Source organism: Pagrus major, chromosome 14 (assembly GCF_040436345.1).
Source record: "Pagrus major chromosome 14, Pma_NU_1.0".
Lineage (NCBI taxonomy): Eukaryota > Metazoa > Chordata > Actinopteri > Spariformes > Sparidae > Pagrus > Pagrus major.
In genome coordinates, this window is record NC_133228.1 from 20975870 (window position 1) to 20996756 (window position 20887).

Sequence of the window (20887 nt, forward strand, 5' to 3'; positions counted from 1 at the left end):
ACAACTGTGTCTATCAGCAAAGAAAGGCACCAAATGACCACTATAAATAGAAACACCCTCTGCTGTTTAACACAGCTCAACATGAACAAACAGAGTGATACAGTAAAACTCCTGTATGTTTCACCTCAATGCAACAGCCATCATAATAATAATAATTGTTAGGAGGCTGGTATCCTGCTAGGACATTTTCAAAATAAAGGTTGCTGCATATAAATAATGAACCAGAATCCAGAATAAAGCAGCCGTTTGTTGTGATCGGATCAAACCAGTGCTGCTCCTCTGACTGAGTCATGAAGTTTTTCTCAGACAGGAAAAGTCTGTGCAGGAGGCCGAAGTTACACAGCGACCTCACCTGGTCAGACCTGAGCAGTGCAGTTAAATGTGTCAACAGAGAGAAAAAGTATTTAACCACACTGAGGTGAGTGTAAACATTGTTTCTTTACTTCATTATTATTATTATTATTATGCATACACTGTAATAAACTGTCAAACATGTACTAACAGATTGCAACAGGCATGATTAAGACAAAAAAGGGAATTATTTTCAGTACTAATTGATGGAAAACACTATATTACATATTCTAGGTTATCCTATTATGTGCCTACAGTGTAGCTAGACTGTTAACCCTAACTAGTTTATGTTAGCTTATAGTTTAGCTTCAACACAACCTGAATAGGCTTGAAACAAAAGTGACAGGCCCACAGTTAAGCTAATTAGTTAACTCATGCTAACAACAGTTTTTCCTGTGTGGGTTCATATGTTAGGCTACTAACTAGCATTTTTTAGTTATAGCCTAGTCTTGTTATTCTGGTAAAGTTATCCTCTCATGCCCTCTTAGCTGCAGTGTAGCTAATGTAAACTAGCATATACAGTGAGTGTTCACAGATATGGCACTTATTATCCCGTTAAGCTACTACCTCTTAAATGCTAGCGTATGTTAGCTTCTAGTTTAGCTTCAACACACAGCCTGGGCCTACAGTTAAGCTAATGAGGTAACTGATGCTAATGTCAGTTTATTAGTTTTTTGTGGGGGTTTAAATGTCCTTAGCATACGTTTAGCTGTTGCTAGTATATCATTTATTGTAAGGCTATCCTCAAACTAATATAAACAGTTTTTATTTACAGATATGACACTGATTATTCAGTCAAGTTGTTAACCCCTTAGCTAGCTACATGCTAGTGAACGTTAGCTTGTAGTTTAGCTTCAACAAACAGCCGCTAAACGGACTGAAACAGACTGTTTTAGCATTAACAATGCATATAACATCAACCCAGTGTCATTCTACCTTCTAACCGGCTGTCAGGGGGTGTGTCGGGGTAACAAAGCACACGTGGAGGCGGCCATACGTGGACCGGGGAGGCGGGCCTGCATCCCCCCGCCGTTTGCAGCCTGCGGGCGGCCACACGCCCCTCATGTGCTCCGTCCCATGACTCCGCCCCGCTGCTCCTCTTCATGTTATGAAAGCAGCGCAGGGAGTCCACGGCTGCAGCCTCGGGTAAAAACAACCTCTTTAATGCTCATTTTATACGACCGTACGTTGTCTGTATTGCTTTCTGTGTGCTGCTGTTACCGTCAGCGTGGTTTAAATATGATTTAATGTGCGTTGTGTGTAGCTGTGGTGTGTGTCACGGTTCATGCATAACATGTAACATCACAGCTGCAGGAGGACACAGTGTTCCCCTCTGTCAGAGACAGCTGAGGACAACCATTGTTCATGCTTTCTATCTACTTTACACTTTATCATGAGGATTCACATACATGCAGTGAGCCTACTCATGCAACAGGACTTGTACTTTGAGTATTTTCATTTATTTGCAGCCATAAAACCAACTTTCGCAGTCAAATATAGATACTTTTGGGTGTTTTATAACAAGTTAGAGGCTTGACTCTTGGTGTCAGAGCACAGCTGTGAAAAATCAAATCATCTCTGAACTTTTCCAGTCATAAGGACTCCTTGTGATTGGGCAAGATACAGTATTTATCAGACTGAATTAAGATCAGATTAAGCTAAACTTAATTAAGGGGTGATCACTTTAGTGGAAATCTCTGGCCAGAGTGGGTTTTATATAAGCAACTTGTGCTTCTGCAGGGACATTGTGTCACTGTGAAGCTCTGGAGAAGAAATTCAAACTCAGAATTTCAATATTTACAATATTAGTGATGTAATAATACAAACTAAGGTCCCCAAAAAGCTGTTTGAGGCTAGAAAGGTGGCAGGGTCCGCCACATATGTTGTGTTGTCCTTCGAGGTCAGTTTGTTTGTTGAGTTTATTCAGTCATGACGATGAGATGAAGAGAAATCAGTCAATATGTTTCTCTTTTGTTGCTAATTTAGGTAATTTTTAAACAATTGAGCTTTTTCCTTTTCATGTGCTGGTGTTTAAAACCATTTACATAATGTGTTATATAAAATAAAATTAAAATATATTATTAGGTGAACCCAAATTATGTCCTGGTGCACCTGAAACCTGAAACCCGAAAGTCCAAAATTGTTCTTTCTGCTTTCTTTTCCTTCTCTTGTTCATATTTTGCTTTTCTACTTATTTATTATCATTGTTTTTATTGATTTTCTTTATATCCCCTTTGCTGCTGTACTATTGCAAATCTCCCCCTGTGGGACTAATGAAGGATTATCTTATCTTGTCTTATAAAACCAGGAAAATTCACTGTTCCCAGTTTCTAAAATTAAATGATCTGCTGATTTTCATACTTAATGAAATATCTTTGGGTTTGGGACTGGTCTTCTGGCAAAGAAATATTCTAATTGCAGTTTCTCATTTTTTATTTTATTTAATTTTTCTGACATTTTATGGACCACAGTGAAGGTGAGCTGGCAGCTGTGTGTATAACCTGTGACGAGGGATCTCGAGTCACTGTTTAGGAATCACTTCTGTAATGACTGCAGGCTTTACAGATGTTCTTTGTCGTCCGTGCAGATCTACTACAGTTGTCAACGATGCTCCGCGTCACCACTGCCTCCCTGTGCACCTACTGCCAGAGGATGAGGCTCCTGCTGCCTCCCTCGGCCTCGGCCTCCACGGTGACCTCTCCCAACAAGAGACTGGAGAACCAGCTCACAGTGGACTCCCTCTACGAACTGTCCGTGGACGTCCGAAAGGTACGCAAGTTCAAGGCCTGGATTCTGTCCGAGAACGAGGTGTACGTGTCTGAGACTGCCGACCTGCTGAGGGACATGGGTGCAGACACGCCGATCATCGCCCGTATCCTGGAGACTCACCCCGAGGCCGTCCTGTGTCGGCCGGAGGACGTGGCCGCCCAGCGAGACCTCTGGGAGTCTGTGTGCCCCAACAAGCGCGAACTGATGAGCATCATCGAGAAGTTCCCGGCTTCTTTCTTCACGTTAACTCACCAAAGCAACCAGCGGGCTAACATCCTCTACCTCCAGAGTCTGCGCCTTAATAAGAGGATCATCGGCAAGCTGATGGCGAGCGCCCCGCAGAGCTTCAGCCGACCAGTGGAGTGGAACAAGGAGGTCATCCACACCCTGAGGGAGACCTACCTGGACCTGGGCGGAGATGAGGGCAACCTGCGCCTCTGGCTGCAGAAGCTCCTCAGCCAGAACCCGCACATCCTGCTGAGGCCGGCCGAGGCCTGGAGGGACAGTCTGGGCTACCTGAGGGAGCAGGGCTTCACCACAGAGGAGCTCCTCAACCTCGTCTCAAGCCTCAGAGCCTCCATCGCCGAGCTGCGTCCGGAGTCCATGCACCAGGCGCTCGCTTACGTCGAGGGGGCGCTCGCCTGCTCCAAAGACGAACTCAAGCAAATAGTGATCTGCTGCCCCGCCATTCTGTACTACTCCTTGCCCACCCTGATGGGGCGGTTTCAAGGGTTGATGGATGCCGGTGTGAGCATGGAGCAGGTGAAGGTATCTCCAAACGTCCTGGAGCTCACCACGCAAATCGTGCTTTATCGCATCCAGAAGCTGGCCTCCTACGGGTACGACGTGCGCTCCGGCAGCCTGGACGTTATTGTGGGAACAAAGAAGGACTTTGAGATGACTTACGGCAAACTGCAGCTCAGGCAGCAGCGGCCGCTCTTCAACCCCGTAGCTCCCCTCAGATCTGCTGAGGACTGAATGTCGCCATTTGTTGATATACTGCAACACGCTGTTAAATAGTGTGGGATGAAGTTTTAAGAATGTTGAGTTCTCAAATTGACCTTCATGTAAGATGCATGAATGGGTGCAGTTTTAAATACCAAACCTCCAGCAATACACTACATAAAGTATTCAGAGCTACTTTATTATGCAACTAATACGTTTCAGCCTGTTCTCTGATGTGATGCAGAGGCACAGCTGAGGGCTCTCGTCAACATGACGCTGTGACTGTTTTGAAACCTTACTCCAAAATGCTGTTATTTTATACTACAATACGCCAACGACTGTATCAACCAACACTGACAGTGAGGCATGGAAATGAGTGCCAATCATTAAGCTCTAATTTTTTGTAAACTAAGATTTGCTACTGGAACACAACGATTGTGGTAACTGGACAATAAACGCCATGTTGGAATTTGTATTTGTATGTTTTTAAATGATATTATGAAGTGTCATAAAGCTGAGAGTCAGACCTTCTGGAGGAATAAACACCTCTGATCCTGCTCTTATCTAAGAAGGGTGAGCTCAGAGATTAATTTTAAACTTTTGGGATTAAAAGTAGATTTATCTTCACTCCTATTAAACAACCTGACTTCAGCAGCGATCTGCGGAGGTGACCTCCAATGTCGGGTGTTCTTCTTACGTTAAGAAGAGGGAACCAGACTCTCTGGTGAGTGCTGAGTTAAGTGAGAGTTGACCACAACCAATTTACAGCTAATGCAGGGTAAAGTAATCTACCTGTTTGAGATAAATAAACACTCGTGCAGGTAACAGCAATAAACACAAGTGATCCAAAGGTCAAACCCATGTTGCACGAGGTGAAAATCCACTTTGTAATCCTTTACAGCGACCGTATTATATCTACAGAGGGTGGGTCCTCGTCCACAGTGTCGGCCATGTTGCATGTTAACATGTTAAACACTTCAGCTTCAAAGAACAGACTGATACCGTTTGTATATTTAACCAAGTTTTAATTAAACAAGCAACACTGAGAAGAAACATGAAGCAAGTGAAGCAGTTCTCTCCAGTGGTACATTTATTTGGGGGTAAATACAGGGGGTGGGACACCATGATATGAAGAGTCTGTATTCCTGTCACCTTTTTTTTGCAAACACTTGATAGTTTACGCCATACTGGTATTGCCTCTACAGTGGTATGGAGTCAAATGAGTCAACTATTACTGAGACAGAGAAATGAAATGATGAGAACGTGGTCCATAGATACATTGGATGTCTTAAAAACAGAGAAAAACCAGAAAGTAGAGTAAATGAGCGGACAGGCAGCTGTATTACAATAGATACAAGAATTCTCACCATTCTTTATGTTTTTTTTGAATGGACGGTCTATAAATGTTTTCATTTGTATTGAAAATTTTTCCAAAAAGAAAAAAAAGATCCATCCACAATTATTTCTCATATCAAAAATATATCAATGGGTCTATGGCTACACAAAGAGAGAAAACACACATACAATATTCAAATATGTACAAGTTGTATGTGAGCTGAAATTAGCAAATTCACTATATACACAAGGACTTTAAGTCCTGGCAATATTAACCCAAATACAAGCACAGTGTAACAGCCGCTCCAGTGTCGTCAGCACCGGGCCAGGCTGTGAAGTCCAAATGATAATATACAGTCCTGTTACTTGAGAGAGTTGTGAATGTGTCGAACGGTGGGTTCGTTTTCTTCGGCTGAAGATGTGTTCATGCAACAGTGTAGTGCTGTAACAAAAACGTCAGTCTTTGCGTCCATTTTGTGTCAGGCTTTGTACACCGTGTGAGTGACAGCGAGTCTGCAGACACTCCTGCAAGAGAAAACACATCGACAATGAGAAATATGCGTGATAAATGCAGTTTCAGTCATTAACTTGACAGAGAAGAGATACTGACTCTGATACTTTTGGGGGAGTAAAGTTTCCAACATACCGTTCTAGTGGCTGCTCTGTCTCAGGACTTTAGAGCCTTTGCCATTGCAGGAGTCCTCGCTGTGTCTTTTGCCGCTGTTCTGCGTGCTGCAGTGGAGTTCAAGTCCTATAAAACATATTTAAACAACGGCACAGTTTAGAAAGCCATCCTGAAAATACAGTTTTACCATCTCTGCCACTGTAAAGTATGATTGATACAAGCTGGTGCCGTCAGTTCTCACCTTTCTGCATCGAACCAGGAATCTGCTGTGGTGTGCCTTGAGTGTAACACATCACACCGGCACTGGTACCTGGATAACCTGGAAATCAAGGAAGATTAAAGGATTAGCAGAGTAGCAGGACTTATGGGTACAACGATGACAAATACAGGAAAACAGATGTGGTGAATTAAATGTGTCCTCACCTTGCTGGTGTGTTCCGATGCTGGTTTGTTGGTCGCCCTGCATGTACATCATGACGCCGCTTTGCCAGTCTGCCTGGGAGTGAACCGGCATCTGATAGCCTGTAAAATGAAAATCAAGACTTAACTTCACTGCTGCGGACTAAAGAGGAAGTTATGAAGAACTGAGGACTTCTGTAGGAATTAAGCTGCTTACCAGAAGGAGCTGCAGCATCACGTGAAGCCTCGACAGGGAATCCTGTCTCACCGTTACCGTTACCACTCGGCGTGGACGGAACTGTGGCCAAAAGACCTGAAGACAGAGAACAGTCAGAAGTTAATACAGATAAAAGATCACATTAATTTTTGTTTTTACAGAAGTTATTGATTCGTTTTGAGGCCATGATGTGTTAAGAAACGGACATTTTAAATCGACTCAAGCAAGACTGCAGCCTGAGGTTCTCAGGGAGACTCTGGTTTTGGGAAAATCTCCCTATCTCAAGGTATCTCTGAGTGTGCTATAAACTGTAACTTTATAATATCAGGTGATAATTTTAATCTGTAACTAGTGTTGTCCTTACCGAGGCCTCTGTAACAGGAGAGCTGCTGGTAGATCTGTTTCATTCGCTCAATGTTGAGGCGGCTGGCCTCTGCGTGGTGCACCATGGGTTTGGGGTAATGCACTCCAATTATACATTTGGCTGCTTTCTGTACGCTCTCCGGAGCGTTCCAGGGATCATAAATATACTTGGCTGGAAACCCTCTGAGAATGGGCAGGTAGCGCCTGAGAGAAGAGATGGAGAGGTTTAGTGAACATGTTGGGTGGAGTCATCTTGTTACAACAAGCAAGTGGAATTAGCCAACAGTAATTTAACAACATGTGGGAGGTAAATACTTGTAATGCTGAAGATTAATGACTGCAGTTACAAGATTAATGACTGCAGTTACAAGTATCAGTCATTATCTCCCATTAACCAAGCCACATTTTCAACACCTATCAAACAAGTAAAAATTTCCCACTCAGGGAAAGGTCAGCATACCGTATGTAATCTCCGTTGGGGTCTGTGCGTCGGCCGAAGCCCACGGGGCAGTAGCAGTGGAAGAACTGCTGGAAGAAAGAGCTGCAGGAGAGCCACATCCAGCTGCCTGCGTTCACACTCCAGTCTGCATCCAGCAGCAGCTCCTCAAACACCTGGAGACAGAAACAGGCATCAGGTAAGCTGAGGAACACCAGTATTCTTGATGTGCTGAGGGACATTTGACGGCTTGACCCACACAAGAACTTCAAACCTCCAGTTCTACATTTTTTTAAAGTGACATTTCTTAAGAAACAATATGATGAGTCATAAATGAATTACATCAAACTGAGTCACTTGTGGGAAAAATAGGTCACTTCAGCGAACAAGATATAAATAAGTCTTCAAACTGATATATAAAAAAGAATAATAGAATAAAAAGACATGTAGACGTGATCATTTCCTGGGTTTATTTACCTTCATGCCCTCCTCCCAGCCGATCCACAGGTCTCCTCTGGTAAGGAAACAGGCCACGGCGTGTCGAGCCAGGTGGTGGATCCAGCCCTCCTGCCTCAGCTGGGTCATGATGGCGTCGATCCAGGGGAAGCCGGTCCGGCCTTCCGCCCACTTGGCCAACGCCTCGGGGTTGCGGTCCCACGGGATCTGCACGCAGATAGGGTTGCTCTCCATCTTGTCGAAGCACGGGTTGTTGGTGGCTGCCGTGTAGAAGAACTCGCGCCACAGCAGCTGGCCGTACAGCGACAGAGGAGGAGAGCTGTTCTTCTTCACCTGGAGAGGAGGAAGGACATCTTAATATTACTTATCCTCCAAGCATCTTTCAAACCATGAACATTTCACATTAGAATTAAAGCTTTTTAAAGGATTTCCAGCACCTGTACAAACCAGTTAAGACTTTGTTTATACTGTTTTTATTATTTATTGCAAATATATGATTCAAATTATTCTACTTTGTATGTCTGTAGAGTTGTGTTTTGTACGTTTCAAAGGTTAAAAAGCAATCAGCTGATTAATTATGGTAAATTTTCTTCAATGATACTGTGTATTTCTTGGCTGTCAACATTTGTATTGGAGTCTGATTTGACAACATCACACCTGAAGAGGGAGCCATTGCAACAAAGCAGCACTGCTGTGGATAATTAACTTTGCTATAAAATAGATTAGGAACCGTTGGGTGGTGCTATAAACAACTAGAACAGGAAAAACACTCACACATGCTGTAGAAGTAGACTAAACTAAAATGGCAGTGTGCAGAGAGAGGTCAGATACTCTGATGTCTTTTGTCTTTACAGTAAATCCAAAATATAATCAATGTAGCATAGCTAATAAAGAACATAGTCACAATGTGGAAAAGATCATTTAAAAAATATTGTTACTCATTAGCTTATTGTCATTTTGGGGAAAAATACTTTAGGAAAATAAGAAACTCTGAATGAGACTAAATGTTGAAACATTTAAATTAGTTGTATTATTATAAGAGAAGGGGTTTCCTCATCTAAACACTTCAGTTACAGTATAAATCTCACATTTTTGTAGTTTGTGCAGATACGTTTCTGTTTAAAATGACATACCTTCCTGTAGAGGTCAGTGAGTTTGAAGTAGAAGAGACGACAGGACAGGCAGCCGAAGCGCAGGTACGGGCTGAGGCCTGTCGGGCTGGCGAGCAGCGAGTTGGCGTTCATTCTGGGACGCTCGAAGTTGGCAACCCACGCCTGATGGCAACACAGTCACATGGTCAGGTATGAAATGATTGCATGATGTTGTGTCAATCAAAGATGGACATTTATCTCAAAAGATTGGGGAGAGAAGTATCAAACCATTTTTTTTGCCACTTCTAGTTTAATAAATTGCTTAGTTTTTCTTTTAAATGACTAAACAGTCAGTAAAATCCTTGCATGGAGAATCTAATTTGACTGACCTTTCTCTCCAAATGCCTCTCAAGTCGTGTGAGGGCTTCGGTCTCTCCGCCGGGCCACACAGCTGAGGACAGACCCTCAGTATCAAAACCTGCAGGGATCACATCAGAGAACATATTAATATTCAGTCTCTGATGTTGAATTTCAGTTTGGAGAATGTGTGATCATGTTTTTTTGCTTCCTGCCACAGTAGCTTCACTCACCAAGCTCCTCTAAGGAGGGCACCCCGAACTTGTCGTCGTGGTCGTCGGACAGCGGCGTAGTGCACTTCCTCATGATTTCCGCCGTGATGGTCTCCGCGGGCATCTCCACCGCATCCATACGACTGATGAGGGTCTGGAACCGCTTGTACGTGAGAGGGGACTGACCTCCATTCAACTCTATGATCCTGCAGGAGAACAGAGAGAGTTAAAGAACTGCTGGACACACAGATAAAGATGTTTTTACAGATGCTGTGGGTGATGTGAACTCACTTGTCCAGGTCATAGAGTGTGTGGGAGATGCGAACTGTCACCTCCACTCCGGCCTCAGAGGCCAGTTTCTTAATCGCTGCATCTCGCTCTTTCCCAAAGGGCTCAGAGTCGTACTCATAAGACAAGCGAGAAATATTCCATTCCTGGAGGACAGAGGACAAACGTGAGCAACAGAAAAGAATAAACAGGAGTCGCACAACAAGTTTAAAGTTCCCTTAAGGTGAGAAACGACAGGCAAAAAAATAGTTTAATAACTGTCTTAATCAACAGAGAACTTTGATGGTGATATCTATCAGTTAAATGTTAAAATCAGAGGACTGTGTTACCTTGAAAAGTCTGGGAAAGACATCAGTGGGTTGGCCCCGTATCACGAATAGTCGAGAGTTGAGCTTTCGAAGGCTGGAGTCCAAGTCCTCAAGACTCTGCAGTAAGAACCTGGAGGACGACAGGAATAAAGACAGAGTGGTGAGTCACAATATACAATTAAATATAAAAATCATGGTACAATGCCAGGAACCCTCATGCGAATGAAGCTGGAAAAAGGGACATAATGTTATGAGCAGTGAGCGGGGAGAGAAAACTGATTATTTCTGTTGTTCTGGGTTTGAAAAGACATGACGCAGCAGTTTCTATTCTGTTTGCTCTTTGATATGCAGATTGTATGCAGTCTATCCAGATGACCTACTCTCTGAAATAACATACTGCTGCATTCACGACATGGCGCTGACTCCGGATGTTCCCAACAACTTATTTCCGTGACCTCCAAAAGGAAGTTTAAATTTAGTACAGTTGCCTAGTCTAAAAGTGACCGGCCTAGTTAATATTTGTGACGAATAACAAACAATAAAGGGCCTAATAATCCATTTATTGAACAATTGTGTGTTATATGGCAATCTAGATAATGTTTACAGACAGTAAACAGTAAAGAAAGTATATATATCTACCAGCATTGTGCGCATTCATGTTTTTGACAACTCGCTTTGAAGTGACAAGTGTTTAATTAATGTCAGGAGAGGAAAATGTGTCTGCCAACAAAGCTCAAGGTTCAGCAGTCTGAGTGGAGCAGGTGTCTGAGTCAGCAGAAAAGTCTGACTGAGCTGATATAAGTAAGTCAGGAGAGACGGGAGGACAAACAGCCACTTAGATGATGGTGAAGGAGCCTGTTTCTGGTACATAGTTAGAGGATGGTTTGTTTAAAAACAAAAAAAAACAACTGCTGACACATCAGGAAACACCCTGTTGTATAACTGCATTGTCCAAAAAAGACCTGAGTCTGCTAGGTTTTGGTTTCTGGGGGTAAAAGTAAAGATTTAGACGTGATTATACATCACAGATGTGCAAAGCTACTGGAAGTTAGTACTGATGAAAAGAGAAGCGCCTGCACACTGACTCCAAACTTCACATTTAATTAAATGCACAACATTTCAATCCCAGTCACATCTTAATTAGGTCAAAATGCCTGAAACAAAAATATTGACTGGGACTCAAACATTGTCCATGTGAATACATTTGTAATTTAGGGTCAGAGTGCTACTGTTAACTAATCACTAATCAGCTGATGGGAAAATGTATGTATAAATATCTGAGTATCTGTAAATACTGCCATAATGCTTACTGATGTGCAACAACATTGTCTGCAATAGTTTTGTACGACTGATGGTAAACAGAGAGCTATCTCAGTTTACAGTTCAGACATGGCAGAATCTGTACCAGCAGAAAAATGGCATCGTACATATTATCATAATTGTGCAACGACTGTCTAGACTATAAACAGCCTTGAATTTAAATAACATTATTTCAGACAGTTACATTGCATTACACAACCAAACCGAACCAATGAGAGGCTCAACCTCAAGGCTGAAACATACGACAACCTATTTATCATTTCATCGACTGACAGGCAACAATTTTGATGGTCACTAGCTTTATTTTTTCAGCAGAAATGTGAGTATTTGCTGCTTTTCTGAGCCTTCTATGACAGTACAATGAATGTCTTTTTTTTCTTAGATTGTTGGTTGGACTATCTATTTTAAGATGTCACCTTGGATTCATTATGTTTGTGTAAACATGGAACAACTTGCAAAACATGAACAGATACATAGAAAGAAGTGATGCTGTACAACTTTCTTTTATCATCTAAATGACAAAAACAATGTTTGCTGACATGAGCTTGAAGTTACACAAGTTGTTTGCCCTTTACGGATATTGTTTGTACAGTAATTATGTGTTACGTTGCATGTAGGTGTACAGGACACTGTTGGGAGGTCGCAGGGTCCTGTTTTTGAACTTATGAGTTCGGTGGTATCTGATCGGTGCGTAGACTTTCATACTTGCCGACACCCAATCCAGCATTTTACGCAGTATTGGAGAAACGTCTGATACTGTTATCAGTATTGGAACAACCCTAATCCATACCAATCACTTTGTGGACCTTGATTTGTGTATTATATGACCTGCGCTTCTAATTTGGCACAAAAATGAACCTGCTCCATTATTCTCTATTGTGTGTATCCATTTAAAATGATTGCGCCTTTGCCTGAAGCATGAAAACATCCACTTGTATAAATTCTGAATATCACTTTTTGAAATCAGGTTTATTACCTCATAAGACAATTATTCATAATGGCAAATAACCTGAAGCCAGCAGAGCTACAAAGTGAAAAGAAAGGATTATCCTTGAGGGTGCCAATTTTCTTTTTTGTGATCCTGACAGCATAATAACAACCCACTTTAACCTCCACTTTGCATGAATAAACAAGTGTGAGGCGGTTGTTGAGCTTATGCCAAGCAAATGTATACAGTCTTAAGTCTTCATCTGACAATTTAAAAAAGACAAAGCTTGAACTTATCATTGAGGTTGAATTATGCAGACAGTGGATGAGTCAACCAAGCTGCAACCACATGAGTTTAATCATCACTGTATGTGACGTCAATCAACGAAAGTACTGACCCACAGGAGCAAACATGACCAACACAAACAGTTTCTCACTATAGCAACAAAGTATAAAATGTGATTCAGCATTATTTTATCATACAATCTGCACTGTGCTTCTAATTTCACCTACAAAAATAAGACATAAACTGTAAACATGAGCACACACACACACACAGCAACAGCGTACAGACAGAGCGGCAGTAATACGGTGTTTCCCGTGCTGTTGCTATAGCTACCAAAGGTCGTAGGAGGAAGCTTCCTGTAACAAACAGGTCTGATCATGTCTGTAACCGATATGAAAGCAAGGTGGGTGCATATTCATAAAATGTTTCACTGACAGTGAGGCTAAAACAGCCAACTGTCACTCTCTATTTATAACCACAATCATGGAAATATAAAAAAAAAATCAGACGACTCTGTGAAACGGCCAGAATTGTCCTGTTGCACATTAATTTCAATGGATTCTGCTCCATCGTTTATTGTTATAAAAGTATTAGTCACAGTCAAAACAAAGCACATGTGAAGACTTATGAACTATTATAAAAATTCGGATTATATTATTAATTTTGTAGGTTTACTTTCATGAATCTGAGCGTAGGTCCACATTCAAAAGCAAAACATTTGGCTGAATTTAAATGCCTTGCACCTGGATTACAGAGCATGTAGGATATGAGGGTTAGACTTGAGTGCCAAATGCAGATAAGCATTGACGTTTTAAGCGGTTTAGCTGCGTCAAATTAAAGTTAGAGGTAACTCAAAATGTGTCACGGCTTAGATTAAAAGCACCCAGCTACTATTGTTCAACCAAGACTGTTTTATAAGATTATGACATGACAAACAAGTCACACAGGTTAACTGGGACAAAATGGGCTTGGTGGTTTGTTTGTGATTATACTCTGCAAGATGTCAGTATTTGTTGCAATACTTCGACTGAGATTTATTTTCCCACAGTAATACATTACATGTCAGGATTCCTCAAACTTGGCTATTAATGAATTGTGTCCAGGTTATGGGACATTTCACATCTGAAAGATAAACTTGTATTTGGTGCTGCAACGGGAAAAGTGAAGAACAGCATATCAACCTGTCAGTCCTCTATTTATTCTACTAGCTTTATACTACTAATCAACATTAAATACAAATAAGATAAAATAATATAAATATATAGTTAGAAAAAAATGACCCCTCATCCCAACAATGATAGTATCATGCATCGCGATTTTTGAATGAGACAATATCATGATGCAAAATTTGGGATATTGGCCGAGCCTATTTAAAGCTCTGCTTTCGCTGTTTTGTCTGACTGCTGTGTCTCTTCTCTCCTCAGTGTGTGTTATTGTCTAACAGATCGGCTGAGTAGTGTCACGTGAGTGATTTACAACAAATGCAATCATTCTGTGAGTTTCCTGGGCCGGTTAAAATAGAAACCCTCTTTCAAACTGTAATAATTCTCAAAAATTTGTCAGTGTGCTGGAAATTCTTATGTAGACATGAACAAATAATAGATGATTCACACAAGGTTGTCTTTGTGTAATTTAATAAAGTGGTAAAAGCAAAGAGCAAACAGAGTTAACCAATTTCACCAAGCAAACCCTGGCAGAGACTGACCAAGAGTCACAGACAAAGCTACAGTTTATGGCACACTCAGAGATATCTTGAGACAGGGAGATTTTATCTTGAGACAGGGAGATTTTTTTCAATATCCAGTTGGCCAGACAGCCTCGGATATACCCACAACACCCGACATGTGTCTTTGGAGCACAGAGTGGTTAAGTCAAACTGTTCATAGTTAGGCCAGGTCATTATTCACAGTGCAAAAAGGTGTAATAAACCATAAGGTTATAGGTCAATACCTGAAATAAATCAGTGCAAGGTAATGCAAGGTAACAATATGTGTGGTTAAATGCAAATGATACATTTTGCTACTACAGTCAGCCAAAAGCCTTTTTAGCTTTTTAGTCACAATTTCTTTCAGTTCATGTAGAATTGTGTTAAACTATAACACAATACGATCATATCATCATTATACAATCACTCTGTTGGTTAATGATAATACTGCATTGTCCTGATACAACAGTTTTGCTTGTGAGCTGCACAGTGGCCCTCCAGAGAAAAAGGTTTCAGAGCTCATTTCCTATTTTAAACCTATGCGCAGTGAAGTGGTAATGTTTTTATGTAACATTCATTGAGTAATGTCACTTTTCAGGAACTCCCTTCTCCACTTTCCAACAGCTCCACAGTGTACGTTCACATCTGGAGGCAGTTACAACCACAATCTTATCTGATAGCAGCTGTGTAACTCTCTCACATATCAGCTCAGATTAATTAGGCCGTTCCACGAGTTTGGTCCTGGATCGGACCAGCGTTACAGACTCAGACCGTCTGACTCCAAAAGAACAGCAGTCTGAGCTTAATCCATGTATTTAAGATGTTTGGATAAAGACAAAAAACCATGTGTCTGTTTTTTTCCATGCTGTCCTGTTGCTGTACATGTGCCCTTCTCTCCTAGTTGCTATAAACAGACTTTCATGGAGTCACTCATTACCCTCCAGGCCACCCAGCATTACTCTGTCGACTAGCTTCAACAGTTTGTGGCATAAAGCGTTCAGATAGATATCAGATGGGAGCATCTTCGTTGGGATTACTGCTCACACAGTTGCAGTAGCTGTGGTGTCTTGCAGCAGCAGGAAAGCAGAAGTAGGTCAAAAACACGAGAACGGTAGAGGGTTTTTCTACTAACACACTGACCTACTTACGCCACGCGGGGAGATGTTGGGGGGGCAGGGAAAGTTACTGCGATTATGTCATCTGGCATCGACCCGCCTCAGTCACTCTTCTAGGATTACCCCCCATAGATGTTAATGACAGGGCTCTTCTCACTTCTACACAAGCAATTAAAATGATAACGGAGCTCGCTGTTAGCGCAGGCACAAGTGATTACAGAGGCTGCAGGATATAAAGAGATTTTCAAAGCCTTCATCAAAATGTTCCCGTGGCATCAGCATAATATTTAGACGTTTTCTTGCTTTACGTAACGCAGACTGTAGGATACAAAATGTCCTGACAGACATGAAACTTGATATAAACATGAAATATTGTTTTTTTTAACAACACAAATGCTGTAGAATTAAATACTGTAAACGAGCAAATGTGTAAAATAGGTTTAGCACCAGCCAAATAGTAAAATATGCAAGTATATGGTAGATTTGCTTCACTCACTGGCCAAAAAAACCAAAGCATAAAAACAATGGTAATCTATTGAGTGGCTGGTTATTTTTGAACAGTCAATACCCATTGACTGTTGGACATAATAGTTAACTTTGGATGCTACACACTTGCTTTCGCAATGTGAACATCTGTTTTCAATACCAGTAAAGCCCCTTGAATTGAATTTGTAATAGCAAATTGTCTACACACAAACAGTCTCCTGACTCTACATCGAGATTTTCTGTTTTGTCTCTGTTGCACTTCCACTGCTTTCACAGATAAAGGGTTTTATTTCATGTCTCTGTGTGATACGTGCATGAAAATGAAATAAAGGGAATGAATCAGGGCGTACTGTGCGATCTGCATGTGAGCTCTGCGTCACCCCATGCTGCCGTTGCATAACCATGAAGCATAACATGGATGCTCCATAACAGGCGCGCCTTTTCTGCCGCTGCTGCTGCTACTGCCCTACTCTCCCAGTGACGGCATGGGACCGCAATGCAAACCAGAGCAGCGCAGCAGGAAAGGAAACAAAAACCTCGAGTGAGATGCCGACTGTGTTGAAAATCTCAGGAGCTCTTTCACTCAGCAGCTGCATGTGCAGACTGTTTCATGTGCCAGTTTCCACACAGGAGCAGTTAGCTGACTGCAGGCTAACAGCATACATTTGTCAGGTTGTAAAAAAAGATGCCAATAGTTTGTTTTGACTGGGAAAACTTCCCACGTAACACTGAACGTTATTCAAGACGGGTTATAGGGTGGAAGGTTGGAAATGAGGAGGACGGAGCCAGTGGGTTAGAGGTTGGCAAACTCTCGCTAACCCAAACCGTCCTTTCTCTTATCTCTTGTCACATGAGCCTGTAAAGCTGCACATACTTAATTGTGTCACCAGACTCAAACAGGTTGTCCTGTCTTGCACGCATGCAAGCACGCGTACACACACACACACACACACACACACACACACACACACACACACACACACACACACACACTGGCTGACTGTCTGCTCAGAAAATGTCAGTTATGTAAAATGTAAGAATTCAATGCTGCAATGCCTCGCTCTCGATGAACTGTGAGGATAAAAACAGGTCAACTTCAGGTCATATATCAAGAAGGACAGACATAATCCACCTTACATTGTCTCTCCAAGCAGTGCAGACTGAAGGAACAGACAAGCTTTCACTATATAGAATGACAGCAAAGAGATTAAAACCATGCTTGTTAATTCATTAGTCTCAGCTCTTGTACATGCGGAAGACTAATTAAGTCTGGAGACGCAGACGTTTCCTTATTTCTATCTCAGTCGTTTCAGATTTGGGAAAGATCTACCTCTGTGTGTCTAATCCTTGTGGAGGAAATGATGCGACTGTCTTTTACACTGCCACAATCTACTAAGACATTTTGAGATCTTCGTCCTACACTGCAATGACCGGTGGCTCTTTTACATGACCGAGTTTGGGAGCTGCTGCTGTAACAAGGCTGTGTACAGAGCATAAACACTGCAATCCATTTTGGAAATAATTACAGTCTCGCAGTAAAGTGAGGATCAACACATCAAAATACTGTTTATCAATTTGAGATCTGACTCACCTTCTGAGGAGGAAAAGGAACAAGTAATATTATAAATTATGCCTGATCTCAGCCCCTGATATTTATTTTGCCTCATTTAATTATGTATCTGACGGTATAATTGATGTTTGGTTTTTTGATGATTACTGGGTAGAGATTACTGTGAAATTTCATGATGTAATGGAGGACACAATCATGTGATTGACCCAGATATCAGTAACTGTTCGCTACGTATTATGATAAAGATAAAAATCAAATCAGTTTAGTAATATTTTATGATTCACTCGAGATTTCTGTCGTTGTGTTTAAGGTTAATACCTATAGGGATAAAACTATCTATTACTCTCACTATCAATTTATCTGCTGATTATTTTCACAATTAATATATTTAAACGTTCAGTCTACAAAATGGCTCATCACTATTTCCCAGAGCCCAAACTGTCTTCAAATCGCTTCTTCTGTCGAACCAACAGTCCATAACTCAAAGACTCTTCATTTACTGTCATAAATGATAAAGAAAAGCAGCAAATCCTCACATTTAAGAGGCCGCAACCAGCAAATGTTTACATTTTTTGCTTGAAAAATTAATGAAACTCATTAATCGATCATCAAAATAGTTCGTTCAACTAACTCGCTGCAGCTTTAAGTTCTAAGCACTCTTTCTCTCTTGTGAGATAACAAACAAAACATACAGTGTGGCAGAAAACATCTTATGCATACACCTGCCGTAAAGATAAATGCGGGAACAAACCAGTTTGACAAAGTTGTGCCAAATATTTGTTACATACTTTCCATATCGTGCTTAAATATTTAAGTTACTGCAGACACTTCAAAACAATGCAGTGTTACATAACCAATATCAAAACTACTGGCAACGAAGGCCGACTGGTGCCTTGTCACCTCACGTCACCTGTGTCTCGGCCAAAAAGCAGCACTTGATTCATTTGACTGAATATCCAATCTGAATGATTTCAAGCTCTGCAGTTGATTCAACACGCTCAATCAGCCAAAAAGCCACCGACAAGGGACGACTAGTGCTGACAACGTGGGACACACCGCAACGACCAGTCCCCAACATTGGCCGATGGTCAGCGCCCTTTAAGACATCTGCACCAACATCATCACAGTTACAATATGACTATTAAAATATACTGCATTAAAGATTCAAACAAAAATGGAAACTTTGATCAAGAAGTTAGGGGTATAAAGTCTGAAGCCAGCAAACCCCTATCAATATATCGGCCTATCAGAGATACATCACAGATCGGTGTCGCTGTATAAGTTGTCCTATATAAACTTTTTGTTTCTTTTTGTTGTGCAATTGTGCATTTATAAATACATATGCCGCTTTATCTGTTGGTTACTTTCTTGAATAGTCCATTATTAATTTGTCTTTCCAACAATGCAAAAACATTAAAAGTGATTATCAGTATTTCTGCAGTGCCCAAGCTGACATCATGTAAAACAAGATTAGGCTGCAAATCCACAAAAAGACTGTCACAAAAATGTAGCAATGGCATTTTTCCTTCTAAAGTGACTTAATCAATAACTGGGTCATCAATAGTTGCACAAAACTCACCTGTCACCTGCCTAATCTATGCATCTACTGGTCATTTGAACTCATCAGCACAAAGAAAATGCTGCATGCATTTGTCACAGAAACTTATGAAAACAAATCCCAGCGATCCCAGAGAGGAGTTACGTGTATGATGACGGTGTTTGCACTGCTCACCTCCACCTGTTGATCCCAACGTTGGAAGAGCCCGCGAACCAGGGGTCGAGGATGTAGACGCAGCGGACAGTATCCGCTCCCAGCAGAGAGTCCTTGAGCGACGGGTTGTCGTGGAGCCGCAAGCCCTTCCTGAACCAGTGGATCGTATTAATGACCATTACTCAACTGGACGAGTCCTTTTTAAATCCTTTTTGAATTATTAGAAGTCTTTTTTTGATGGTTGCTTCCTCTCTTATGCTCTTAGTGTTTAAAAATAAAAAAAAATCCAAGACAGAAACAGCAGAATCGAGTCCACTGGAGAAATCGAAGGAAAAAAAGCGCCCGTATGCTCTTGTCAGCACACAGTGGTTCCGGTCCGGACGTGTGATTAACCTTGCTCTAACAGGACCTTTTCCATAATGTCGAAGAATTTAGAAACCGATGGCTGCTGAACCATTTGGGCACGAGACAAGACAGTGCGCGCTCCCCGGCAATGTGACTGGCACCGAACGCGGCGGGCGCTAGGACCTGACGACGAGCCCGTCTCGTTGTATAACTTGTTTTTCTGAACACCGAAAAAACACGTTTAAAACGTCAAAAAGCCGCTTTGTTTAGCAAAACTGCACCAAAAAGACGCTTTCTAAGTAGATTTAGATGGCGGAGGGTTGAGTTGCTCTGTATTTTTGAGGCGGTTGGTGCTGCTAACTGCCACAGGACACGGCGCGAGTCCGCGGATACCGAGAAAGCTGGTTATGTAAATACAACTTCAAACTACGATTCCGTCAAAATTCGTCGTCCTAATGTCACTCAAAATACCACTTAGCTGTTTTAAATCCTCCCCCGGTTCCGTGTGCGCTGTCTTTCCCCGCTGCCGAGCCGTTATTTCGGGTGTCTGTATCAGAAAATTTTCCTCAACGTCCACGAATAGCTGCTCAACCTCTTCACCGCACCTACACGACTGGCCCCGCCCACAGCGTACGCACACGGCTTGGAGCTCTCCGATTGGTCCAGAGCGCTTCCCGGCGTGGTCACGTTTCTGCAGCGTGCTTCCCCTCCTGCCTCCTGACAGAGAGCAGGCAGCTAGCATGGCTCGGTTAACACACACATAGTGGTGATGTTACTGAATTGTGACCTCTTATGGTAGAGCGAGCCGCTTCGGCGTGTTAGCATGCTTATTCATAAAAGTTCTGTCGATACGTGTTAGATCGGAGAAGACAGATTTGGCAGAGGTGAACAGCATTGTGGTATTTTTGGGGAGGTTTAGTACAAATACGCTACTCAAAATATTGGGTATTGGGATATTTTAGTGCAAAAACAGTGTATTTGTGGTAACTAGTCGTGCTGAAACGAGGCTATAACATATGCCGAATTTACAAGAAGGCTTAACTTATTAAGAATGTATCAGGCACAGCGCTTCACAAAGTTTATAAAGTTTCTTTTAACTCAACAACTCGCAAAACTGAGCGATTTTATAAGGGAGTCTGGGGAACTCGGGGAATTCCTCTCCCTCTTCGTGGCTGTTTTGACCTATAAAATGTTGGTGCTCAAGTTCAAGCAAAGCATTCTCAAATTGTTGTTAATTACTGTTAATAATGACCAGTTACGTGTTATTCAG

At 41.8% G+C, this 20887-nt stretch overlaps 2 protein-coding genes across 2 annotated transcripts; one reads left to right on the forward strand and one right to left on the reverse strand.

The window, feature by feature from the left end:
* The first annotated feature begins 1408 nt into the window (after positions 1–1408).
* LOC141008084 (transcription termination factor 2, mitochondrial-like) lies at positions 1409–4538 on the forward strand. Its single transcript, XM_073480287.1, has 2 exons — positions 1409–1497; positions 2939–4538. Exon 2 carries the CDS (start codon positions 2959–2961, stop codon positions 4096–4098), a length of 1140 nt encoding a protein of 379 aa, XP_073336388.1. The 5' UTR covers positions 1409–1497; positions 2939–2958; the 3' UTR covers positions 4099–4538.
* Positions 4539–5069: 531 nt separating this feature from the next.
* LOC141008083 (cryptochrome-1-like) lies at positions 5070–20232 on the reverse strand. The gene is made up of 14 exons (XM_073480286.1): positions 19294–20232; positions 10174–10282; positions 9848–9990; positions 9578–9762; positions 9377–9465; positions 9030–9170; positions 7918–8229; positions 7465–7616; positions 7006–7208; positions 6642–6737; positions 6449–6547; positions 6267–6344; positions 6047–6151; positions 5070–5925 (listed from the first exon to the last, which is right to left on the reverse strand). Exons 1-13 carry the CDS (start codon positions 19449–19451, stop codon positions 6051–6053), a joined length of 1866 nt encoding a protein of 621 aa, XP_073336387.1. The 5' UTR covers positions 19452–20232; the 3' UTR covers positions 5070–5925; positions 6047–6050.
* Positions 20233–20887: the final 655 nt, after the last annotated feature.

Excerpts from the sequence above, each read along its gene's own strand:
- LOC141008083 (XM_073480286.1), bottom strand. The coding sequence starts at position 19,451 with ATGGTCATTAATACGATCCACTGGTTCAGGAAGGGCTTGCGGCTCCAC. Across the intron at positions 9,171-9,376 it reads AGAGGCATTTGGAGAGAAAG|GCGTGGGTTGCCAACTTCGA; the intron begins GTCAGTCAAATT and ends TGTTGCCATCAG. Across the intron at positions 6,738-7,005 it reads CTCCTGTTACAGAGGCCTCG|GTCTTTTGGCCACAGTTCCG; the intron begins GTAAGGACAACA and ends CTCTGTCTTCAG.
- LOC141008084 (XM_073480287.1), top strand. The coding sequence starts at position 2,959 with ATGCTCCGCGTCACCACTGCCTCCCTGTGCACCTACTGCCAGAGGATG.